This window comes from Dama dama, chromosome 19, assembly GCF_033118175.1.
Source record: "Dama dama isolate Ldn47 chromosome 19, ASM3311817v1, whole genome shotgun sequence".
In the NCBI taxonomy this organism is placed as follows: domain Eukaryota; kingdom Metazoa; phylum Chordata; class Mammalia; order Artiodactyla; family Cervidae; genus Dama; species Dama dama.
The window spans coordinates 68,993,502-69,019,710 of NC_083699.1; the positions used below are offsets into that span (position 1 = coordinate 68,993,502).

The following is a 26,209-nucleotide window of genomic DNA, read 5'->3' on the forward strand; positions in this document are numbered from 1 at the left end:
TCAAACTAGAAATTTTAATTTTGTTTAAATTTATTTAAACCATATTATGTAAAGCAAAAATGAACTTTGAGGAATTCTATAGTTTTACATGCTCATGGCAGAAAACAGGAATGGCTGAAAAGTAGAAAGCTAATCATGCAGTTTAGGTTAGAAAATAATAAAGAATTCAAAGAAAATTTTCTTTATCAACAGTTTAGAACAATCTTTGTATTTTTATCAATTAAAAATAAAGTGTGCCTCTGGTGAGGATTATATCAATAAATATTTGCATGCTCAAAATAAATAAACTAAAAGGAAAAGGAAATCATAAAGGAGAAAAAGACTAAAAATATAATAGAACACAGTATTAACAGACCAAAAATTCATCCTCTGCCAAGATTAATAAAATAGATAAACTTTTGGCAAAATTAATGAAAAAAGTCACACACAAATAACATCCAATATGAGAAAGGGAAGATAACTACAAATAAAAGATTAAAATGGGAATTAAGACGGTACCATGAACCTGATGAAAATAAACTTAAATTTGTTGAAGGAACAAATTTCTAAAATTTACCACACTGTAAATCAACTATATTCCAACAAAAAATTAATTTAAAAAATAAATAAAATTTACAAAACTCACTAAAAGAAACTAAAAAGCTTAAGTCCTATTACTATTCAATTGCTAATTACTACTAACTAACTTGTCAACAATTTACAATCCTTCCACACAAAAAATTAGATCCAAATGATCTCACAGGTAAATGCCACTAAATTTTTAAGAAATAAATCACTCCAATCCAAAATGTCCAGAGAACAGAAAAAAATGAAACACTCTAACTGGCATAAAGCAGTGTAACCTGAACACCAAAATCAGACAAGTAGTCAGTTTAAAAAATGACAAGTGATTTCATTCATGAACAGATGCAAAAATCGAAATAAAATACTAGCAAACTTCATCAAGCTCACAAAAGGACCCATCAAGGTCTACTTGCATCTATCTTAGGAACAAATATAAGAGAGAATTAAGAATTTTTAAATATATAAATTGGAACCATTACACTTAGTGTATTAAAGGAGAAAATCTACAAGATACTGTCAACAGATGCAGAAAAGCATGTGACAAAATAAGCAAATGACGACTTCCCTAACTTAGTAAAGAGTGTCTACAGAGACTCATAACAAACATTCTTAAGGGGAAAACATTCTTTTTGCAATCAGGAACAAAACATGTATTTTCACAATAATCAGATGCATGCTCACTATAAATAACTTCTAATGAATAACCATAATCACATCCATCAAACATAGATCTAGAAGTGTGCCAGCATAATAAGGCAAGAAAAAAAAATTAAGGAAAACTAATTGGAAAGGAGGACCAAAAGTGTCACTATTTGCAAGTGATATAATTATCCACATAGAAAACCCAAAAGGATTATAGAAAATATATCAGAATAAGTGTTTATCAAGTGGATGACTAAAGATCAATGTAAAAAATCCATAAATTTCTATTAACAATAAACAGGAAATAGAATCTAAAAAGAATCATCTGTAACAGCAACAGAACTCCTACAAACATCAGAATCAACATTTAAAAACTGTTAGATCTGTAAGGGAAAATTCACAAAACTGTATCAGAAGCCATTAGAAACCTAAATAAATGCAAATACATACCTCAAAATCTTAGATTTCAAATCTCTCCAAACTGATTTTAATCATTCCAATTCGTGCCCAAAGAGCTTTTTCTGTCATATGACAAGCTGATTCTTACAAGAACAGCTAAGACTCAAGTGGCTGCCCAGACATCAAGATGTCAGGTAAAACTACAGCGTTAATAATCATGACAGGGTGCTAGCAACAGATAGACAGGTGGACAAGTGGTACAGAAAGGAGAGTCAGAAACAGATCCATGCATATAGAAACTAAACATGCAAAAAAGGTGGTTCAGCAGATCACTGGTGAACAGAGAGCCAATTCAATACATGGTATGGGATCAACTGTAGCCACATGGAGGGAAAAATGAATGTGGATCATTAAGTCACACCATATACAAAAATCAGTACCAGATGGATTACCAACTTAAATGTGAAAGGCATCATTTTAAAATTTTTAAAGAAAAACACAGGAGAACATCTTTATGATCCCAGGGTAGGGTAAATTTCCAATTAGATTACATTAAAATTAAGAACTTTCGTTCACCAAAACACACCATAAAGTGCAAACAGACCAACCATGAACTGGAATAAGATATTTACAATGTTTACACTCAATAAATGATTACTGTTACCTATTACAGTTTTAAAAGAGAACCCAACAGAAAAGTGGGTAAGAGAAATGACCAGGTATTTGTGTGTTTGTGTATGAACGACCTATTTCCTTTTTGTGAACAAAAGGGAGATAAATGGTTCACAAAGAAAAAGATGTTCAAAGTTATTAACAATCAATAAATGCACATTAAAACCACAATGCACATTTCATATCCATTTGGCAAATATTAAGAAGTTTGACGAGTAACAAGTGTTGCAAAGGATATAGATCAACCATAACTCTTAACACAATGCTAATCAAAGTATATAAATTGACAAAACAGCTGACCAAAGCATAAGCTGGTACAACCACTTCAGAAGACAATTTGGTATCATTTTATAGTTGAACATTCATACCCATAGTCCAGCAATTCCACTTCTAGTAAATAGCTTGCCACAGTGGTATTTCAACATTCTTTTTACTCATGAACCACAATAAATGCTATTAAATATTACACTCATACTTTAAAATGACATCTAAAAAATTTCAGTTCTAAGTTTAATTGCAAAGGATGAATTACTAGAGTATCACAGTGACATTTTAAAATAACACTGACATATCACTGGTTTAAAATGTTGTAATTATTACAGCATAGAGTTCATCAAAAGATAACCAGTATATATACTGATATGTGTGTGTGTGCACTCTTAAGTCACTTCAGTTGTGTGCCACTCTTTGTGACCCTATGGACGGTAGCCCGCCAGGCTCCTCTGTCCACGGAATTCTCCAGGCAAGAATACTGGAGTGAGTTGCCATGCCCTCCTCCAGAGGATATTCCCTGCCCAGGGTTTGAACCTGTGTCTCTTACACCTCCAGCATTGGCAGATAGATTCTTTACCACTAGCACCACCTGGGAAACCCTACATATGCTGATATTAAACATAAAAGTTACAGTTTATTGGAAATGCAGCTCTTGAGGAGATGGAAAATGTCTTCATTAAAAGGAAGTGTTCCCTAACACTATAGCTTCATGTATTTTAAATTATCCTTTTGTACCATGGAGAGTTTTTCAATTGGGACATTACCCTGGTAAGATTCCAGGCAAGTAGGCGGTATGCCTTCCTAATTTAAGGCAGAAATGCTACTCTGAAGGGGGAGGTGGGCAAATAGAACCAAGAGGAAGTTTCCATCATAGGCTTCAGGCATTACCAATTTTAGGAAAGGATACACGTGGAATTTAATGATCTACAAATTGATTCATTAATATCACTTGTGCCCAAATACTCCTTAGAAAATCTTTATTTCTTCCCTGGAAGGCATATATCCCAGTGTGAAAAGTAGAGAAATTCTTGCAACTGTGTACCAGAAGATATATATATAAGAATCTTCAAAACAGCAAAACCTAGAAACAACCGAAATGCTCATCAATAGAAGAATGCATACACTGTGTTATATTCTCCAACAGAATATTACACAGCCATGAAAATTAATGACATGTCTGAGTATCAGTGACTCAAAAACATAACATTGTGTGAAATAAGCCAGCCCAACAAACTGTATCCAGTATTCTTTTTTTTTTAAATTCAAAAAACAATAGAAACCACACAATATACTGTTGAGGGATATACACATATTTGATAAAATTATTTTTAAAATACAAGCAATGACACACAATTCAATAGTAGTCACCCTGGGGATGGTAACATTCAAAATCGTCATTTTGATTCTTGGATTGAGTGGTAGGTTGAGAGGCGTTCATTTTACTGTCTTGCTTCACAACTTGCATATATGTCACATATATTTTGAAAGCATTAAGTATAAGTAGTACATTAAAGAGGAAAAAAGATTTTTAAAAATCCATTCATCATATGCAAAAAAGTAATTAAATCACCTCACCTGCCACTAGAGAGGTACATCTAACATACCATGGAAATCTTTAGCTTACATCATCCATAGGAAGTACATTAGGTACAAAATAAATGTTCACTGCAATTAACTTTATGAGAACCGAATGAGATAAAAGCTTGAGTCAGCTGTGAGAGAGGAACCCATAGGCTTCACACAGGGCTAGAGCAGAAGCCAAGGTAAGCAAATTTAGCTGTAAGTTAAAGTTATAAGCAAGCTGGTCAGTAAAGAAAAGGCAAAAATGTAAGTCAGGTAACATAAAGGGTTTAGCAAGAGTGTGAGGAAATGGGTGTCTTCACTCAATACCAGTCAGAGTGATGAGTTAGTGCAACCACTTTGAGAGCTTCCCTGATATTTGGTTACATTGAAGATGCATATATCCTACTAGGCAGCAAAATCCACTACTTGGTGTATTTTCTCAAGAAATTTCCAATCGTGTGCACAAAGCAGACAAATACAAAGATGTTCAAGGCAGGACTGTTTTTAGAGTAAAAAACCTTCAAAGTCCATCAGTAGCAAAATGGATAAGTAAATTATGGTATACTCATACAATGGAATTCTATACCAGCAATTAAAATAAACCAAACACAATTACCCAATTTATTCACAGGTAAATCTGAAAATGTGATGCTGATCAAAAAAAGCAAGTTGCAAAAAGACACATTGTTTAATAACATTAAAGTTTAAAATACACAACACTGTATATTGTTTATCGATTCACCGTGATCAAAGTATAAAATATGCAAGCAGATATACACAAACTTAAACACGGTGACTACCTCTAGGAAGGGAGGGGCGGAAATGAGAGCATCTCCACATTTTGCAATTTTAGTTCTTTTAAATTAAAAAGAGGATCTGAAGTAAATTCGGCAAAATACATCTGCAAATCTTAGTCATGAATTGGTTAGATCCCACTCTGTATTCTGTGTGAAATCTTCCAGAAATTGAAAAGAAACAAAATCCCAGAAAATTAGGCAGGAGTAAGAAAATTGAGCAAATGAACAGGGAGAAACAGAGACCAAAAACGCAGCCCTTGAGCGCAGAGCAAGAACCTTTGAGCAAGAGGAGCAGCTGGGTTTCTAACGTGTTTGAAGCTTCCTTCCCTGTGAAGCCTTGTAATAAATCCCATCTCCCTTAGGAAAAAACGCAAATTTCCTGCAATACAAAATGTACCTAACCAGAGCTGTAATTATGAGAAAATTGCTCCCAAAGGAGGACTGAAACCTGTAAGCTGTCTACCTTGTTTCCATCGCCAGGACGCTGGGCAGAAACTAAAAAAGGTAATTTATGTGAATGCCACGAAACACTTACGTGAACCATTAAGTATCATCAAGAACGCCTAGGATTGGCTAGAGTGTATTTGCCCAGCTGTCGCGTATATATACATTTTGGAAGGAGTCTGCCATCGGAGATCTTTGGGCATCTTAGGAGGCCTCTAGAAATGGTACGCCACACGGGTACCAAATAACATTCAGCTACGCCTTAGCTCCATTTATGGCCCCCGGCCCCCTTATTCCGTCCCCAGAACAGGCTGACTCGACCGGCCACACTGGACATCCTAAACACTACCGAGCAGCTAGCCGGACCCGCGGCTGTCCGCGCCTCTTCCCATTAGCGTCGAGGGGTGGAGGAGAGGATGCTCCGAAGAGGCGCAGCGAGCACTGCGTTCAGGTCTCCCTCCCCCGACCCCCTCCCCACACTCGGCAGCCATTCTCCCGAAAACAGGTGGCGCATTTGTAAAGAACGCAACAAAGGAGGAGCGGGACGTGCAAGAACGTTCACCAACACTCTCCAACAAAAGCCCGCACCCCGGAGAACACGCACTCGCTAGGACCCAGGCGCGCGGGGACACGCGAGGACGCACCCCTACGAGGGCGCTGCTGCAAGGGGGTGGGTCACGACTGCAGGCGCGCGGCCACGCGCGAGCGGGCGGGCGAGCACCCCAAGAGAGGAGCTGACACCAAGGTGGGGCGGGGGGCGAGCACCCCCAAGAGAGAGGCTGTGACACCAAGGCGGAGGGGGCACCCACACAGCCGGGGCGCCCACGCCCGGGCCGGGAAGAATCTGCGCTGACACAAAGGGGCCGGGAGGGGAGACACCTCGCATGTCCACGAGCGCTCGGGCCGGCGGACCCCCCCAAGGCTAGCGGGGGTGTCACCCGCGCACCGACGGCGACGAGGGCGCGCGGGCGGCCGGGGGACGCGCACACACAGGGGCTTCTCCCACCTTCGCACAGGAGCCCCGAGGGACCCACACTTGCAGAACAGGGAAACCAGACAAAAGAGACACACCTACTGGGACCGACGACACCGGCCACACACACCACACACACACACCTCGAACCGACACCATCCCCCCCGCCCCATACACACACTGCAGGCACCACAGCCAACGACGCGCACACACCCACACTCACCACACACCCACGGAGGGGGTGTGGAGGGCCCCTCGCCCCGGGCATCTCGGCTGCTGCGCGACAAGCTGACACATCCGGCAGCCCCGCCGCGCGCCAGGTGTGCACTCACCCGGGCTCGCAGCCCGCGAGCCTCGGACGCGGGCAGCCGCCGCCGCCGCCTCCGCCTCTTCAGGCCCTCCACGTCAGCTGGCTGGCGGGTGGGCGCGAGCGGCCGGGCGGCGGCTGAGGGGGCGGGAGGACGTGCGTCACGTGAGCCGCACCGCACATGCGCCGTCGCGCACGCCACGCCACGCCCCCCGCCGCGAGCCCGGCGATTTCCCGCTCGCCCCCGCGCTCTCGAGAGGCTGACTGACCCGAGTCGCGGTGCGCCTGCGCGCGGGCGGGGTTGCCGTGGCGACCGGGCGGTTCGCAGTTTGTCCTCTCTCGCCCTCCTGCGGATCCCCTGGTCCGCGCCTACGCCGAGGCCTCGGCCCTGAGGTGGCCGAACGTGCCGCGGGGTTAGTCAGCGCTTGGAGGACCCAAGGTCGAGGGCCACCCCGCAACCCGGGGGGGGAACTTGAGTGAGAAAATTGACCTACGAGAGGACAGGGCCCAGTTCTGGGTGTCGAGGCCGAGGCGGGACGGCGCTTGCGCGCGGGCCCCCCATCCCTCCTTGCCCTTTCTTCCCTGATCTCACGGAGGCGAAGCCTGCACAGTTGGGCTGGCATTCAGTTACCCCTCCCTTGCCTCCCCACACCTTTCACTGCAGGACGTGCACGCGCTAGCGCGTGTGCTTGTGTGCGCGCGCACGTGAGGTTGGGGGGGCTGGTTGCTCGTGCAGGCAACGTTTGGGTGCTTCTGTGCACGTGTGCAAGCAGGTGTGTGTCGGAGATAAGTGCGCCGGTGTCGCCTGTTTGGTTTACTAGAGAAACGCAGAGGCTGTGCCCGTAGCAAAGCGGTGAGATTATAATAGACCCATAGTGAAAATGAGTGGATCACTGACAGATGACTTGCTTTTGTTTTCCCCCACAGAATATCTAAAGCCACGGGGAAAATGGTGGAAAATTCACCGTCGCCATTACCAGAAAGAGCGATTTATGGCTTTGTTCTTTTCTTAAGCTCCCAATTTGGTTTCAGTAAGTACTCTCCTGATGAATGGCCAGGGCCTTTCTCTGATGTTCAAGGACAAGGAAATTATTCTTTTTGTTAGTAGAATGTGCACACATGAACTATGATTGTTTCTGCCTTTGTCTCTTTTTGAGAAAACCTGAAGAGAACTCTTGTCTTTTCAGAGTGTTCTGTATTCCAGAGATGAGCCTGAAAGATTTAATCTCAACAAATCTTTAAAAATGCCTCACCAGGCGGGATTGCAGAGGAAATGAAACCTGATCCCTGCCCTTAAGAAGGTCTTGGTTTTGTGGACAAGACAGAGGATTAAATCTCAATTAATACACTGTGATACGTGCCATGGGAACCTAGTGAAGAGATAAATCAAAATGGAAATTCAGGGAATTCCCTGGCGATCCAGTGGTTAGGACTCGAGCTCTCACTGCCAAGGCTCAGGTTCGATTTCTAGTCATCGAACTAAGATCCCACAAGGCTCTGAGGCAGTGCAGCCAAAAAAAGAAAGAGTTAATTTTTCTCCCAGGGACTTTATCTTCAGCAGTAAGAAGGAAGAAGTGGGAAGGCCTTGAAGGGACGCATGGTGAGGTTTGGAAAGGAGTAATCTGATATGGTCCCAGTGCAGCTGTGGAAGCTTGGGAGGAACAGGAATCGCTCCAGAAGTCAGCTGCACTTTACATCCTGGATCTCAGTCAGTCCCCATATGGTCCCATTTTACAGATAAGAAAGCTTGTTAACTGACACACCATATTCCCAGAGTAGTATAGCAGGCCTCATGTCTCTCCCTAGAAGGATTTGAGAATTAGGGAGAAAAGTGACTAAAAAGTCTCAAAACTTTTTAGAATTTTGTGGAAACCAGGGAGGTGGAGTGGCAGTGCTCATGAACCCTAACTGCATCTGTATAGCCAACCAAGCTATGGCTAGGACAGTCTCTGAAGTAGTTATAGCTTGAGTCCAAATCCTGACTCCTCCACAGATTTGCTTTGTGCAGGACTGTTTGCGTCTTCGATTCTTCAGAGGCTGCATCTGTGGAAGGGTGGTCATGTCTATCAAAAGCTAAGGAAGCATAAGACAGTCCTGTGAGATAGAAATTGTCATTACTGTCCTCATTTGCAGATGAGAATATTGAGCACACGGGGCTTAAATAATGTGCCCAAGGTCACACTGCTGGTAAATGATAAAGTTAAAATATCCACCCCAGCACACTGGGTTGATGTCACTGTGCTGCCTCTTTATGTCTGTTGTAAAGATAAATTGCCATCATTTATGCAGGGCACTTAAAAGAATGTGAGGCGTAGGAACAGTAAGTAGAGGTTTCCCCTGCAAAACTGGAGGTGGCTTGGACGGTAAAGAATCTGCCTGCAATGCAGGAGACCTGGGTTCGATCCTTGGGTCAAGAAGATCCCTTGGAGAAGGGAATGGCTTACCCACTGCAGTATTCTTGCCTGGAGAATTCCATGGACAGAGGAGCCTGGTGGGCAAAGAGTCAGACACAACTAACTGAGCAACTTTCAGACACACGCATTCTCATGAAACCTTTGAGAGCCGAAATGGTATAAAATGAAGGGCACATTTGCTAATGCACAAAAGTTGAGCTTAAGCACTCAATTTGATAAAGATACTCAGTTCAGGTGAAGATGCTCACAGACACAATTGAAAGCTGTGGCGGTTTGGTGCTAAGATGCTGAGGGGAGCCCTGGGAAAGGAGCTCGGATGAGCCTCTTTCCCTGCTCTGGGTGCACGCTGCCTCTACTGCAGCTCCCTGCAAAACAGATGAAGAAAAGTTTTTTAGTAAAATCAAAAATCCCCTTCAGATTTCCTTTGGTTAAAGAAAACATACTACTGTAGGTCTTTTCTAAGAGCAAAATGGCTTAAAGCAGACTTTCATAAAGTGGGGGCTACCTGTACTTGAGTGGGTTGTCATTCCCTTCTCCAGGGGAATTTCCTGACCCAGGTATTGAACCTGGGAGTCTCCTGCATTGCAGGCAGATTCTTTACTATCTGAGCCACCAGGGAAGCCCAATTAAACATTAGCTGTGACTCTGTTATCATCAACATCATCATTTTTGCAAATCTGTGTTTTATAGAATATATGAAGGATTAGAGACTATACAGATAAATAAAAGCAATGACTTTAATAAGACTTAAATCCAACGGGGCCCACAACCAGAAATTTTTTTTTTAATTGGAGGCTAATTACTTTACAGTTTTGTGGTGGTTTTTGCCATACATTCACATAAGTTGGCCATGGTGTACATGTGTTCCCCATCCTGACCCTCCCTCCCACCTCCCTCCCCGTCCCATCCCTCAGCATCATCCCAGTGCACCAGCCCTGAGCACCCTGCCTCACGCATCAAACCTGGACTGGCGATCTGTTTCACATATGATAATATATATGTTTCAATGCTATTCTCTCGAATCATCCCACCCTCACCTTTTCCCACAGAGTCCAACAGTCTGTTCTTTACATCTGTGTTTCTTTTGCTGTCTTCGCATATAGGTTCATCGTTACCATCTTTCTAAATTCCATATATATGAGTTAATATACTGTGTTGGTGTTTTTTTTTTCTGACTTACTTCACTCTGTGTAATAGGCTCCAGTTTCATCCACCTCATTAGAACTGATTGAAATGCATTTTTAATAGCTTAGTAATATTCCATTGTATAAATGTACCACAACTTTCTTATCCATTGGTCTGCCGATGGACATCTAGGTTGCTTCCATGTCCTGGCTATTGTAAACAGTGCTGTGATGAATATTGGGGTACACGTGTCTCTCTTAATTCTGGTTTCCTCGGTGTATATGCCCAGCAGTGGGATTGCTGGGTCGTATGGCAGTTCTATTTCAAGTTTTCTAAGAATCCCCACACTGTTCTCCATAGAGGCTGTACCAGTTTGCATTCCCACCAACAGTGTAAGAGGGTTCCTTTTTCTCCACACCCTCTCCAGCATTTATTGCACAACCAGAAATTAATTCCACAGATTTTTCTTGCGTGCTTACCATGTGCTGGGCACTGTTACTGACCAGAGATGAGCAGAACAGCCCCAGATTTCCTGCTCTCAGAGTCTGCATTCTGCTGGGAGGGAGATGGTCTATGGACAATTTACATGAGTAAAACATATAGAATGTCAGATGATAATGTGTGCCTTGGGGAGAAATTAAGCAAGAAAGTGGGTAAGGAAGGAGCTTGCTGTTGTAAGTACAGCTGTCAGGAGGTGCCTCACTGACAGATGAGTTTCAGGCACAGACACAAACAATGAGAGTTGGCATGGCAATGTTGAGAAAGAGCCTCTCAGAGAACAGCCAGTGCAAAAGCCTAATGATGCCAGTGGTTTGAGGGAATTGATGGAAGTCATTAAACCTGAGACGGTGAGGCAGAAAGTAATAAGGGAGGTGAGAAGCCAGTACCCAGTGAGGCCAGTACCCAGCAGTTTTTTTGTTTTTTTCACTGAGTACCCAGCAGTTTTAATAAAACATAGTGGTAGCGGGGAGAAGCCAGCTGGACGGCGGGTGCGGGAGTGGGGTCAGAATCCGGTAGGAGCCTGAAACGTCTTGAAGTTGTCTGAAGATTCTTCAGTCACTATGTCAAGCGACACAGATATTTCTCTTTCTTCATTTGATGAAGATCACGGATCTAAACTTATCCAAGAAGCTAGAGAGGCACCATTTGTCCCCATTGGAATGGCAGGTTTTGCAGCAATTGTTGCATATGGATTATATAGATTGAAGAGCAAGGGAAATACTAAAATGTCTGTTCACCTGATCCACATGCATGTGGCAGCCCAAGGCTTTCTTGTGGGAGCAATGACTCTTGGTGTGGGCGATTCCCTGTATCAAGAATTCTGGGGAAAACCTAAACCTTAGAATAGGAGATGCTGTCTTGGTCTTGGTGGTGGTGCTTGCTTTAGTTAGACATCTCATATTGAGGTTATATGTTTAGGCGGAAAATAAATTGTTTGGGTCAGACCAGAACATGGTAATTTGAATATTGGCTTCCTTTCTTGCAGGCCTGATTTGCCTGGTGACCAAGTTACTGGTGACTAGTTCACTAGCTAGGTCATTCAGGGGAGTCAGATCAGCACAAAAGAAACATGTCACTTTTAAATACACTTGATAGTGGTACCTGTCCGCCTTCTTAAACCCTTCTGTTGAAATTAGTTCTAAAGAAGACAACATGCCAGTCCTGAAAATGCTCCCAGTTGCTGCAGAATATCATAGGCTTTTGATGTAATATAGGAATCCTGTTTACCTCAGTTAATTTAACTTTCTGACTGCCTTGTGGACTGAGTACTGTTTTAAGGGCTGGTTGGCTCTTGAGGAACCCTTTCAGAACAGTTCATGAAATACATTATAAACCTCCCTGCAAGTCTATGTGTGTTTTTAAACCAAACCTAAAAAGCTGGTAACAGAGCCACTTTGAAGTAGTATTTATTTTAGAATCATAGTTATAAACATGAGAGTAACTTAAATTGTAGATCCCTTTTAGCTCTTTTGTAATTGCAGAATTATATTTTGCTGCTGTTATATTAGAATAATTTTAAATTATTTTCAAACATGTATTTTAAGTGCTAATGCAAAGGTAAATGAAAAACACTTTTTAAATGTGTGCAGTATGTTTATTTTCCCCAAAAGAATCATCAACTAAATAAAATGCCTATAATGGAAGTCATTGATGAGCAAGCTGGTTTGGTCAGACATTATACAAACTTTGGCATATCACAGAATGCTTTGTTGTACTTGTGAAATTCTCTTGTCTAACCTGAAGTCACATTCCATGGTGATAACATGGTAAATGTAGTGTTATTAAAGTAAATGAACACATCAAAAAAAAAAACAACATAGTGGTAGGTGCACAGGGTTTACATGAGTCTCCTCTGTATGTTGAAATACTTACTGAATTTAAAAGCTAATTGTAGGGACTTCTCTGGTGGCCCAGTGGTTAAGAATCCGCCTTCCAATGCAAGGGACGATCCCTGGTTAGGGAACTAAGATCCCACGTGCCCCGGAGCTGAGAAGCCAGTGCACCTCAACTAAGACCCAGGCCAGACACAGCCAAATAAATAATTAACTTTAAAAAAAGCTAATTGTCTTAATCTGTTTAGGCTGTGCCCGAGTAGCTTAAACAATAGATATTTGTTTCTCAGCTCTGGAGGCAGGGAAGTCCAAGATCTGAATGCCAGCATGGTTGGATTCTTGGTGAAGGCCCCGATATGGGTTGCAGACCATCACTTTCTTGCCATGTCCTCACATATCAGAGGAGGAGAGGGCACGGCCCGATCTCTTCTGGGTCTCTTGAGGACACTAATCCCATGATGCAGCCCCCTCCCTCGTGAGTTCATCTATACCTAACTGCCTCTCAAAGGCCCCGCCTCCAAACCCACCACATTGGGGATTAGGGTTTCAGCGTAATCATTTAGGGGGAGGGGCCCAAATACTCCGTGCATACCCGTAGTTGTAGACTGTGGTAATGGCTTTGAAGGAAATAAAGAGAAATGGCCGGGAGTAAGAGGGTGTGGTGTGTGGATGGGACACAGCTGGAAGAGCAAGCTAAGGAACCCAAATGCATTCAAAGAGCCAGAGGAAGAACATTCCAGGCAGACAGCGCTCACCACAAGAGCAGTTACCCTGCGTCTGAAGGTTGTATGAAGTGCAGACATGAGACGCTGTCTAGAGCTGAAGCGTAGTGTGTGAGGACTGGACCTTGGAGGGGCAGGCAGAAGCCCTGTCATTTTAAGTTCTTGCAAAGCCTAGGAAGGACTTTGGATTTTATTCTAAAGGCATCAAAGTTCAAAACCTGGCAAATGATGCCATTTGATCAGTATTTGGGGGAACTCTCTGAGTGCTGTGTGGAGAATCTCTTCAGGATTGGAATTACTAGACCCCATTCTGAAACCCTGGGAGTCCTCTTTGCTTGCACTTCTCCTCCTCCCCCAACTTGTTCATCTGCTCCTTCTTTTGCGCCTGCTGGGACTTCTCCTCTTCCACAAAAACATCTTAGATGCAGCTCTCCCAGCAATGCACGTGAGATCCAGGCCTGAACTCCCCAGATGAAAACCTCTGGAGCCTGGCTTGGAGCCTGGATGGTTATTTGTTTTGGTGTGTGGGTGGGTGGGTGCGTGCTCAGTTACCTCCAACTCTTTGCGACCCCAAAGACTGTAGCCTGCCAGGCTCCTCTATCCTTGGGATTTTCTCAAAAAGAGTACTAGAGTGGGTTGCCATTTCTACCTCCAGGGGATCTTCCAGAAATACTCAATTATCCCCCTTGCCCAAAACATAAAGTTCAAGTTCCTTGCCCACGGTCTTCCATGATCTGGGACCCATTCACTTTTCCAGCTGGTTTCTCACCACTCAGAGCCTCCCGCCATATGCCCCAGCCTCTCCAAGCTGCCTGGGGTTCCACAGGTACGTTGCTTCTCCTTCATGCTGTTAACCAACGCTCTGACTCCTGCCTGCGAGCCCAGTGTGAACACATGCCCTGAGTTCTTGTTCTATCTCAGTAACTTTTAGCCCTGAGACCTTGGGCAAGTGACTTAAATTCCCCGTGCCTTAGTTTTTTTCATCTGTGAGTGAGGAATAATCTTGGCACAGACCTCAGAGGGGTCTGAGAGGGGTCACATAAGACAGTGCCCGGGAGGTTCCTGCCACTGCTTCTGGCTCATTTCTGTCACCCACAGGACTTGTGGGGATAGACACCATGTCTCGTTTTTCTTTGGAGCCTTGACCTGTTCATAGCGCCTAGCATATAGCAGATGTACAATAAATATTCATTCATTTAATTAGTTAAACTAAGCAAGTTATTTCCATTTATGAATTTGCCTCATGTTTGTGCCACTATTTGTATTTCATTAACCTTCAAAACTCAAATTGCAAGCCTGATGCTTTCCAGCTTTTCCCTCTGCCATCCACCACCACCCTCTCTTTGATTCCTGACACTCTCGCTGCATCTCATGGCCAGGAACACCCTTTTCTCGTTATTAATATTTCCTTCATTCCTCACAACTGCAAGCCCAGCCATTAGCATTTTCATCTGCCTAACCCCCATTCATCCTTTAGGCCCCAACTTAATGACTTCCTCCAGGAAATCTTTCCTGACCATTAACATCACTTCTATCACCACCACCATGGGCTGAGGGCCGCATATGTGTTCCCACATCATCTGTTGTTACTTGCTTATTAGTACTTACAACAGTGTATTGAAAATATCAATTTACTCGTCTCTAGTCCTCTGCTTCAGAGAAAGCAATGGCACCCCACTCCAGTATTCTTGCCTGGAAAATCCCATGGACAGAGGAGCCTGGTAGGCTGCAGTCCATGAGGTCGCCAAAAGTTGGACACGACTGAGCAACTTCACTTTCCCTTTTCACTTTCATGCATTGGAGAAGGAAATGGCAACCCACTGCAGTGATCTTGCCTGGAGAATCCCAGGGACGGGGGAGCCTGGTGGGCTGCCGTCTGTGGGGTCGCACAGAGTCGGACACGACTGCAGCGACTTAGCACTTAGCAGCAGGCCTCTGCTTGGGGAGGGCAGAGGCGCACCATTGTCTCTCACACTTCTGACATGCAGATCTCTGTAATACGTATTTGTTGAGAAAAATGTTAATCCTTCATCATGGTTGAGACAGGTGGTTTGAAATTTGTCTCTGTCACTTGGGCAAGGCTTCCCTGGTGGCCCAGACAGTAAAAGATCTGCTTGCAAAGCAGAAGACCTGGGTTCTATCCCTGGGTCAGGAAGATCCCCTGGAAAAGGGAATGGCTACCCACTCCAGTATTCTTGTCTGTAGAATTCCGTGGACAGAAGAGCCTGGTGGGCTTGCAAAGAGTTGGATGTGACTTAGTGACTAACACTTTGACTTACCTTGGGCAGATGATGTAACATGTCCAAGATTCCAGTTCCTCATCTGTAAGACTAACATAACACTTCCTAGGATTGTTGTGAGGAAATGAAATAATATGCATAAAGCGCTCAGAGGGCTTTCCTGGTGGCTCAATGGTAAAGAATCCGCCATCTGCCAATGCAGGAGACCCAAGTTTGATCCCTGGGTTGGGAAGATCCCCTGGAGAAGGAAATGGCAACCCACTCCAGTATTCTTGCCTGGGAAATTCCATGAAGAGAGGAGCCTGGTGGGCTACAGTCCATGGGTTCTCAAAAGAATCAGACATGACTTAGCAACTCAACAACAATGACAGAGAGCTGAGAAGTGTGCTTAGCCTACAGTGAGTGCTCAGAGGTTGGCTGTTGTTACTGTCCAGCAGCAAAGGTGCCATAGAAACTTGACAATAAGACTGTGCTCTAGGAGATAAAGCATGTCATGAATCAGAACAGGGTAGGTAAGATCACCTTTATGCCACTAATCGTCTGTAGCTGTTTCAACCCTGTAAGAAGGAAGTGTTGAATACCTATTCCATATAAAGAAAATTGCTAGATGCTGTAAGAGTTACAACAGTTATTAAGGCATGATTTCTGCCCTTAAATTGCTTAAAATAGTATGAGCTAAGACATATTTTTGTGAATAGTATGAGTTAAGTGTGAATAGTATGAATTAAGACATCAGTTCAGCCGCTCAGTCATGTCTGACTCTTTGCGACCCCATGGACTGCAGCACACCAGGCTTCCCTGTCCATCACCAGCTTCCCCCAGAGCTTGCTCAAACTCGTGTCCATCAAGTCAGTGATGCCATCCAACCATCTCATCCCCTGCTGTCCCCTTCTCCTCCTGACTTCAGTCTTTCCCATCATCAGGGTCTTTTCCAATGAGTCAGTTCTTCGCATCAGGTGGCCAAAGTATTGGAGTTTCAGCTTCAACATCAGTCCTTCCAGTGAATATTCAGGATTGATTTACTTTAGGATGGGCTGGTTGGATCCCCTTGCAGTCCAAGGGACTCTCAAGAGTCTTCTCCAACACCACAATTCAAAAGCATCAACTCTTTGGCACTCAGCTTTCTTTATGATCCAACTCTCACATCCATACATGACTACTGGAAAAACCATAGCTTTGACTAGACCTTTGTCAGTAATGTCTCTGCTTTTTAATATGCTGTCTAGGTTTATCATAGCTTTTCTTCCAAGGAGCAAGCGTCTTTTAATTTCATGGCTGCAGTCACCACCTGCAATGATTTTGGAGCCCGAGAAAATAAAATCTGTCACTTTTTCCCATTGTCTCCCCATCTGTTTGCCATGAAGTGATGGGACTGGATGCCATGATCATAAGTTTTTTGAATGTTGAGTTTTAAGCCAGCTTTTTCATGTTCCTCCTTCACATGAATTAAGACATATTGTTTTAAATAGAGGAGTTGTTTAATAGGCACAGAGTTTCAGGTTCACAAGATGAAAAAGTTCTAGAAATATGTTTAACAGCAGTGCAAATATATTTAACACTACTGAACAATACACTTGATTAAAATGGTAACTTTTATGGTTTTTTTAACCACAGTTTTTAAAAATGACTAGTAGATGCTGCCTGGGAAATCTAATGGACAAAGGAGCCTAGTGGGCTACAGTCCATGGCATCGCAAAGAGTCGGACACAACTTAGCAACTGAACAACAACAACACACAATCAGGCAGATTGTGATTTGGGAAAATAGTTCTTGATGGAAATGTGGCATAAAATGGAGAGTGAAGTGACCTGGCAATATGGAGTATAGAATTTTGTAAGAAATTAAACTTTGAGTATAGAATAATAGTTGTAGATATTGAAACAATAAAGCCTGTGGCTAAAGGGAAAAAAAAATGACTAGTCGAAAGTAATTGTGCAAAGTGTTCTACAGGAATGGTACAAATAAGGAGGAAAAAATCATTTCTGGGTTAATCAGGGAACCTTCAAAGGAGCTTTTTTTATCTGAATCTTGATAAATCAGATGTGTGCCTTACTGATCTTTTTTCCTTTTTTGTTTTCCCCCTCTTTTGCAGTACTGTATCTTGTGTGGGCTTTTATTCCTGAATCTTGGCTAAACTCCTTAGGCTTAACTTATTGGCCTCAAAAGTAAGTTTAATATATTTCTTAATTAAAGTAGGAGTATATCAATGCTGTTTTGAAGGATCAGCTTTTTTCCTCAAGACTTTTTCAAATCTTATGTCTATTCCTTTCAGATCTGTACATAACCATATAGAAATGTAAAGCTTTTTAAAAATCACTGATATACTTCTGCTTAAAGATGGTGGTCTGAATGCACATCTTTATCTCTACTTCCTCCCAAATTTGTGATGAAATAAGCCCATAATAAAAAATAACTGTTAAAATATAAACCCACAGGAGCAAATAATGGGACAGGAAAGAGGTATCAATAAAATGTGGGGAAGTGGATTGCAGACAGGTGGAGAGGTACCTGACTTAATTCCCACTTTACCACATCGGTCATGCAAGAGGCAGCCAGAGTCTCTGTGCCTACAACACAGAGAGGCCCAGACATTGGAAGTGTGGGTACCTCTTTACATGGTATTTCTGGTTCAGGCTGAAAACCGTGTTTAAAGGGCATATGGCCCTTCAGTCGTCCTCCTCAGCCTGTAAAGCTGAGAGACAAACCCTCCCCTGCAGAAGGAGTTTTACACTATTGAAGGACTGAATTGAGCCTGTAATTTGGGATACTCTAGGTCTATGTAGGCACCTTACTGAAAACAGGAATAAGTGAGGATCTGCTTTGCTGAAGTGCGAGTCCTCCCAAGCACCTGTCCTCTCAAGGCACTATACCACCCACTTTCTCCCAGCAAGATCGGAGGGTCCTCCCTGAGAAAGTTGACCAGCTCAAAGGCTATCTCATTTCTGAAAACGAGAGGTCCTCCAGTGGAATGGCCAGGTCTCCCATAGTGAGGGTCATCAGTTGGCCATTCCGTCCGCATATACACAGTGGTTCCAGTTAACTTGTTAGCACCTCATCTATATTTTTTTAATGTTTCCCCCCCCAACGTGTTCTCTCCCCATACTTCATATGTAAATGTGAGTGGGCAACCACAATTTAACAGACATGAAAAGAAAGCCTCTAAAATGAAATAAGAGAAAAAGCAAAAGGAACTGGAAAGAAACGGAGATAATGCGAAGAACAAAAGAAAACATTAACAAAATCCCCAGAGATGATAAGAGATTATAACTATGAAGCAACAGGATGCTATAAATAGGGAATGTTCAGAGAATTACTGCATTTAGAAATTATAACTGTGATAACCAAAATTAACATTTTAATTGAACGTTTAGAAGAAACACTGAAAGTAATCTCCAGAAAGTAGAATAGAGTATAGCAAAACAGGAAATAGAGACAAGATGAGAGAAGTAAAACAGCAAAAAAATATAACTCCTAGAAGTTCCAGAAGGAGAAAATGGCAAGAAAGAAATAAATTACACACCAATAAACCATGTGAGAGAGAGCATTTGGCATGCTTAAATGTATCAAGAGGCATATTAGAATCTATCAGAATTTGAGGATTGATTATGGATAGGTACACGGAAAACCAAGCAAACAGACTAAAAGTGGTAATGACTTAATTCCAAGAAAAACAAAAAATTGTACAAGACATAAAATAATAATACATTACGGCGCTCAGTTGCAAACATTATTTATATAAACATCTTCATGTCCATATTAGGAAGTTCAGAGAAAATATCTGAAGTTGAAAAAAAATCAAGAAGCAATGATATGAGTATGTTGTATAGAAAAGTGGAGGTAAACACCAGAGGAATCAGCCCCCATGCCCCAAAACAAGAGAAGCTGGCTCTCCACAGCTAGAGAAAGCCCAAATGTAGCAATGAAGACCCACCACGGCCAAAGGATACACTTTAAAAGTGTCTTAACTTGGTGATGAGCTCTTGAGAACCGCAGCTTTTTGTGAAGTCTGTTACCTATTTTAATATTCTCTTCTGCAGGTATTGGGCCGTTGCTCTGCCTGTGTATCTCCTCATTACCGTAGTCATCGGTTACGTCCTCTTATTTGGAATAAACATGATGAGTACCTCTCCACTCGACTCCATTCATAATATCACAGGTAAATTTATAACCGAGGAAAGTGCTAGGGGAGGCAGGAGGGGTACTAACACTTTCATCAAGAGAAGCGACCAAAACCAGGCTAAAAGTGACACACATTCTTGCAGTAAAAAGAACCTGGGAGAAATAAACAGTTATACCAAGAAAGTGGTCACAGGGCACAAATAAGCTCTTGTGAATACACTGTTTAATAGCACTAGTCAACAAGTGCATTTTCCTATAAAAACCACAGATACGTAATGTGTTCCCTGGCAACTCTGCCTGAGAGAAATTTCTGTTATCCTAAACAGGCTGTGTGGATCCGGGAATGACAGAGAGGTCCCTGCAGACTCTGTCTGGGAGGAAGAACTTGGGTGGCAGGGGGAGGGTGTCCTTGGGGTCACTGTGTACCCCAGACACCAGTTACATGGTCAGAAGAGTCACAGAATGGTTTTGTAGGGTTTCTTTTTTTTTTTTAACTTCTTTCATTTCAAGTCTAAAAATTAAAATAGATTACATTCCTGGGAGTTCCCCAGTGGCCTAATGGTTAGGATTCCCAACTTTCACTGCTGTGGTGGGGGTTCAATCCCCAGTCAGGAAACCAAGGTCCTGCAAACTGTGAGACTCGGCCAAAATTTAAAAAAAAAAAAAAAAATTAGATTCCTGAACTTGTTTGGATTCTAGAAGTTTTTTTTTTTAATTCTGGTAAGGTTTTTTTTTAACTTTCCGATATTTCTTTTCTGATAACCTACATATTTGGTTGGAATTACAGCAGATATACAGTTTGTACACAGGAGAAATTGTAACATTTGCATGAGGATTGTACCAAATAGTTTCATAGTTTTGGGGTATTGGTGTAATTCTGTTCCTATGAGCAATGTGCAAATGGGACTTGAATCATCATTGTACAGTTGAATGAAATATTAATTTCTTATCCAAGTTAGAGGTTGCAAAAAGTACTTTGCTGGTTTTTATTCTAATTGGGACATTTCTTCTAAAAAGAGGACTTAAAGGGCCTTTTAATTACGTTACACATGATATTTGTCATTATCCAAACATTAGTCCAGTACACTGCATGGTGGGCCTCCACAAAGCACAGAGACTGTTGAAGAAATTACCTGGATAAACAGAGCCTTCTGTCTTCTTCTTACAGATAACTATGCCAAAAATCAACAGCACAAGAAAGACCAAGAAGAGGCCATCCCAGCACTAAGAGATATTTCTATTAGTGAAGTAAACCAAATGTTCTTTCTTGAAGCCAAATAACTTTATACCAAAAACAACTGTATGCAGACTAATACCAAACATTTATTATAAATTTTTGACATAAAGGTTTTAACCATACTAATTTAGACTATCTTTCTGATTAATATCCAGTATTGAAATGTTTAAAAAAAAAAGAAAGTAGGTTGAACTTCTTTTATATTAAGTTCTATTAATATTATAAATGTTATCAAATAGTAGTTACTAATGGACAGAATAAATATTACATTACCATGTGGCAAAAAAGGCATTTATGTAATTTTCAAAGGGCAGTTGTATCCTCCCTGCTCTTTGTCCTTTGAAGCCCAGAATTCAAACTCTCAGACTTTGGAGAAGGAGGCATTTAATGTGTCCTGGGGTTGAGACGTGATCAGCAGAGTCAGGCGCTGTTTATGAAGATGAGAGGCAGGAGGGAGCGTTCTGTACTGAGCAGCCAGGGCAGAGACCTGCCGGTGGGGGGACCTTTGTGTGTCCTAGGCCAGCAGGCCAGCAGGGGGCCTAGTGCTTGCCTGCTGCGGGAGGGTGTGAGGGTTGTGTGGGCCAGCGTGAAATGTCAGGTTGACCTGTCACTATGATGGGCATGAGGCACTTTAGATACTGAGCCATCAGGAGGTTTTAGGGAAGAGTGTGACACGGCCCAATCTGTGTCTTTAAAAGCCACTGGGGGGAAGTCCCTAGCAGTCCTGTGGTTAGGACTCTTGCACTTTCACTGCCAAGGGAGCACATTCAGTCCCTGGGGAACTAAGATCCCATGAGCCACAAGGCCCAACCAAAAAAAATATAAGCCACAGGGCAGTGAATGGAGGGTGGATTCAGAGGGGGACTTGGTGTGGGGCAAGACTGTGGACATAAGGAGACTGGTCAGGGGACTATTGCATTAGTCCAGGCAGAAAGTGCTTGTAGAGGGGTAGCGGTGGGGCTGGCGGGGAACGGGTAGCTTTGTAACGTCTGTTGGTGACACAGCTGGATCTGGTTGTTCAGGGTAGGCAGGTCACGAGAGGAGTTGTGAATCAAGGGTCAGTCCTAGGTTTTTTTTGAATCAAGGAACTGAGTAGATGACTGTGCCTTCCACTGAATCAAGCAGATTTGGAGAAGTACTATTGAAGGGGTTGGAGGATTTGGTATACGGATTAGTTTGAGTAATGCTGCTGGGGCTTCCGAAGTGGTGCTAATGGTATAAAAAACTTGCCTGCCAATGCAGGAGACATAAAGAGACTCAGGTTCCATCCCTGGATCAGAAAGATCCCCTGGAGAAGGGAATGGCAACCCACTCCAGCATTCTTGCCTAGAGAATCCCAACGGCAGACAAGCCTGACAGGCTGCAAGTCCATAGGGTCGCAAGAGTCAGACACGACTGAAGCATACTAATATCTGGATATGTCTCACATAAGATGAAGAATTTTAGATGGAAATAAGTTTGAAAAAACAAATCATACACAATTTAGCAAGAGTGTACTCACAGTTGGCCAGTGGGACCAAATCTAAATTCATCCAGCATTCAAGGCCACGTAACTTTTGATAACTTAAATCTCTACACAGGTTTGGAGACACTTTTTCATTTATGCAAATTTAACTATGCTTTATTAAAAACAGGAAAGAAAGAAAAGAGAAACTACTAATTTTCAATAGTTGGGAAAACTCGGACTTGCATGTCAGTAGCCATATCCGTGACCTGGATGGTGTGAAGGTGCTGTTTCTGTCCTCTAGTGAGTCCCAGTTCCCACGTCGGTTTATGGTAAGGGCATGTCACCACACTTAAGAGCAGTTTGAAGGGACCAGCCAACTCTGTCTGGGGTAGAATGATCAATAAACTGTGTCCTGTTTATACAGTGGGAAACCACACAGCCCTGCAAACACGAAAAATTACTGCTCTACCTAGCAACATAAATGAATGTCACAGATACAGTGTTGGGCATAAAAAGCCAGACATAACAAGAGTACATGTATACTGTGTGGTACCATTTATATGGAGGTCAGAATCAGGAAAAACTAACCTCTGGCGATAAATGTTAGAATAGTGGGGTGAACTAGGAGAGGCTTCCCTGGGTCTCAGTGGTAAAGAATCTAACTGCAGTACAGGAGATGCATGAGGTGTGGGTTCAATCCCTGGGTTGGGAAGACCCCCTGTAGAAGGAAATGGCCACCCACTCCAGTATGCTTGCCTGAGAAATCCCATGGACAGAGGAGCCTGGAGGGCTATCAACAGTGGGGTCGCAGAGAGTCGGACACAACTGAGCGACTAAACAGCGACAACAAAAGAACAGGCCTCTGCCCCATCCCCAATTTTGGTTCATTGGTCTGAGCTGGGGCGCAGGCTGTGGTCATTTTTAACGTCTCCCAGATGCTTATAACGTGCAGCCAGGATTGGAATTTCTGCCTTCATCAACTGGACTTGACCGAGCCTGGGGTCAGCCAGGGGAATGGCAGTTCACTTTGGAAGAGAGAGTGGCAGTTAACAGGAGCTGTCCTCTGCGCACCAGACTATGGGCTGTGATTCTTTTGAAGGTCACGGATCAATTTAGTGCAGTGACTTCTCGGCTTTTTTTTTTTTCCTCTTCCACATCTTTTTAAATCTCAAGACTCCTTTATACTTTCGTAGAGCAAGGACCCAAAGACATTTTCTGTACGTGGATTACATTTAGAAATGAAAATAGAAATGTTAAAAGTATTTGTTTATAAATAATAAGCCTATTAAATTTTGTTGTATCTAAGTAATACTTTATTTAGAAAAATAACTATATTTTCCAGAACAAATTTAGTGAGATGAGTAGAATTGTTTTACATTTTTGTGAAGCTATTTAGCATCTGGCTTAAAGGGAGACAGCTGGGTTCTCAGACCTGCATCTGCAATCTGTTCTGATACCACACACCCCAAACCTCTGGAAGATTCCACCGAACACTCGGAGAGAAAGGGTGTGAAGAAGACAAATAGCATCTTAATGTTATTATGAAAATGGTTTTGACCTCACAGACCCCCTAAAAGCGCTTCCCCAATGGCTCAGGGATAAGGAATCTACCTGCAATTCAGGAGACTCAGAGGCAGGTTCAATCTCTGGGTCAGGAAGATCCCCTGAGGAAGGAAATGTCAACCCACTCCAGTATTCTTCAGTAAAGAATCTGCCTGCAATGCAGGAGACTCGGGTTTGATTCCTGGGTGGGGAAGATCCCCTGGAGAAGGGAATGGCAACCCACTGCAGTATTCTTGCCTGGAGAATCCCATAGACAGAGGAGCCTGGTGGGCTACAGTCCATGGGGTCGCAAGAATTGGACACAACTGAGTGACTTTCACTTCACTTTTACTTCCAGTATCCTTTTTTTAAAAAATTATTTTAATTGAAGGCTAGTTACTTTACAATATTGTGGTGGTTTTTGCCAAACATTGACATGAGTCAACGATGGGTGTACATGCATCCCACTGTCCTGAACCCCCTCCCACCTCCCACCCCGCCCTGTCCCATCCCTCAGGGTTGTCCCAGAGCCCTGGCTTTGAGTGCCCTTTTTCATGCATTGAACTTGGGCTGGTGATCTGTTTCATATATTGTAATACACATGTTTCAGTGCTATTCTCTCAAATCATCCCACCCTCGCCTTCTCCCACAGACTCCAACACTCTGTTCTTTATCTCTGTGTCTCTTTTTGCTGTCCCGCATATAGGGTTGTTGTTACCATCTTTCTTAACTCCATATATATGCGTTAACAAACTGTATTGGTGTTTTTCTTTCTGACTTACTTCACTGTGTATAATAGGCAACTCATTAGAACTGACTCAAATGTGTTCTTTTTAATAGCTGAGTAATATTCCATGGTGTATATGGAATATTTCTCATCCACAACTTTCCTATCCATTTGTCTGCTGATGGACATCTAGGTTGCTTCCATGTCCTGGCTATTATAAACAGTGCTGCGATGAACATTGGGGCATGTCTCTTTCAATTCTGGTTTCCTCGGTGTGTATGCCCAGCAGTGGGATTGCTGGGTCATATGGCAGTTCTATTTCCAGTTTTTTAAGGAATCCCCACACTGTTCTCCAGAGTGGCTGTACTTGTTTACATTCCCACCAACAGTGCAGGAGGGTTCCCTTTTCTCCACACCCTCTCCAGCATTTATTGTTTGTAGACTTTTTGACAGCAGCCATTCTGACCAGCATGAGATGGTAGCTCACTGTGGTTTTGATTTGCATTTCCCTGATAATGTCACTTCCAGTATTCTTGCCTAGAGAACTCCCATGGACAGAGGAGCCTGGCAGGCTACAGTCCATGGGGCCACAACGAGTCAGACACAACTGAGCCACCCACAGTTTCACTTTTCACCCCCTGAAAAGACTGCACTTTGAGAAACACTGGTTAGTGGACCTTAACTCGAATGTGTGTGTGTGTGTGTGTACTTGAGTAGAATACATTATAGCAGAGTGCATTGCGCTTGGTTAACACCTTGATTGAACACCTTTTGTGGTCACTGGGGATCCTCTCTGTCCCACTTCTTACTGCAACTGCTGATGCTGCTCTGACCAGGTCCATGCAGGTGCCGCCTGACCGTGCCCCCTGGAAGCATGAGTTGACGCCCACAGGACACCTTGGGCAGGCGTTAGGCTCCCCTAGAGTTGGTTCTAAACTGCCTTTGCTGAGCTTCAGGCAGGCCCGGTGAGCCTGAGCTGCAGTTCCCATGGTAACGGTGAACTCCGCATGAGCGGGTCCCTTTGTCTTGCTCTCTTTTTTCCGCCTCCGCCCTAGTGTCACTTTGCAGACAGGCCGCCTACACAGGCCTCTGTCACAGGCTCTGCTTTCAGGGGAGCCTGGGGCTGACAGATGTGTATTTTGTAACAATGTTGCTTCAGTCATAGGGCCATGTGTCTGATGCACTGGCCTGCTGCATGTCAAAAGGAAAACGTTGGAAAAACCCTGTGTTTTGCAGTCAGCCAAACATAGCATGAAATACTCCAAATGGAAAATATCAGTGACAGAAGAAATGTTGCGATTTTAGTAATTAGATCGCAGTGAGAGTTAAAAGTTCAAATATGAAACTGGCTATGAAAAGCCAACCGTGTTTAAATCCAAAATACCGCCCTCTCTTATTTCTTGACCTGCCCTCCTTTAGTCGGAAGGATCTCCATCAGGAGTTTGGATTTTCTGCTGCCAAGGCTTTCATTAGAATAAGTCTGACTCTTTAAGCATACAGAGTTGGCCAAAAATGTCTTGTATATAAGGGCTTCCCCGGTGGCTCAGTGGTACAGAATCCACCATCTGCCAATGCAGGAGACCCAGGTTCGACCCCTGGGTCAGGAAGATGCCCTGGGGAAGGAAGTGGCAACCTACCCCAGTATTCTTGCCTGGAACATTCCAAGGAC

General features: G+C 43.2%; 3 protein-coding genes across 5 annotated transcripts in view; 2 read left to right on the forward strand and 1 right to left on the reverse strand.

The window, feature by feature from the left end:
* Nucleotides 1-6,758, reverse strand: part of TTC3 (tetratricopeptide repeat domain 3) — a 124,708-nt gene extending 117,950 nt beyond the window's left edge. Inside the window, exon 1 of one of the 2 annotated variants that reach the window (XM_061167333.1) lies at nucleotides 6,660-6,758. The gene's annotated coding sequence lies outside the window, so the exon portion shown is untranslated. Of the gene's footprint in view, nucleotides 1-6,550 lie in introns of both variants that reach the window. The other variant, XM_061167332.1, reaches the window with a different exon arrangement.
* Nucleotides 6,759-6,917: 159 nt separating this feature from the next.
* Nucleotides 6,918-20,950, forward strand: PIGP (phosphatidylinositol glycan anchor biosynthesis class P). 2 transcript variants are annotated; one of them, XM_061167340.1, is made up of 5 exons: nucleotides 6,918-7,047; nucleotides 7,562-7,665; nucleotides 17,561-17,633; nucleotides 19,506-19,624; nucleotides 20,756-20,950. In XM_061167340.1, exons 2-5 carry the CDS (start codon nucleotides 7,584-7,586, stop codon nucleotides 20,866-20,868), a joined length of 387 nt encoding a protein of 128 aa, XP_061023323.1. In that variant the 5' UTR covers nucleotides 6,918-7,047; nucleotides 7,562-7,583; the 3' UTR covers nucleotides 20,869-20,950. The 2 variants fall into 2 exon arrangements, with proteins under 2 accessions (XP_061023323.1, XP_061023322.1); XM_061167339.1 differs by having other exon boundaries at nucleotides 6,936-7,073.
* Nucleotides 11,230-12,242, forward strand: LOC133073987 (HIG1 domain family member 1A, mitochondrial-like). Its single transcript, XM_061167965.1, has one exon. The coding sequence runs from the start codon at nucleotides 11,235-11,237 to the stop codon at nucleotides 11,514-11,516; it is 282 nt and encodes a 93-aa protein (XP_061023948.1). The 5' UTR covers nucleotides 11,230-11,234; the 3' UTR covers nucleotides 11,517-12,242.
* Nucleotides 20,951-26,209: the final 5,259 nt, after the last annotated feature.

Coding starts and splice junctions, on each gene's coding strand:
- PIGP (XM_061167340.1), top strand. CDS start 7,584: ATGGTGGAAAATTCACCGTCGCCATTACCAGAAAGAGCGATTTATGGC. Junction 17,634..19,505: donor TTAACTTATTGGCCTCAAAA/GTAAGTTTAATA, acceptor TCTCTTCTGCAG/GTATTGGGCCGTTGCTCTGC. Junction 19,625..20,755: donor CTCCATTCATAATATCACAG/GTAAATTTATAA, acceptor TTCTTCTTACAG/ATAACTATGCCAAAAATCAA.
- LOC133073987 (XM_061167965.1), top strand. CDS start 11,235: ATGTCAAGCGACACAGATATTTCTCTTTCTTCATTTGATGAAGATCAC.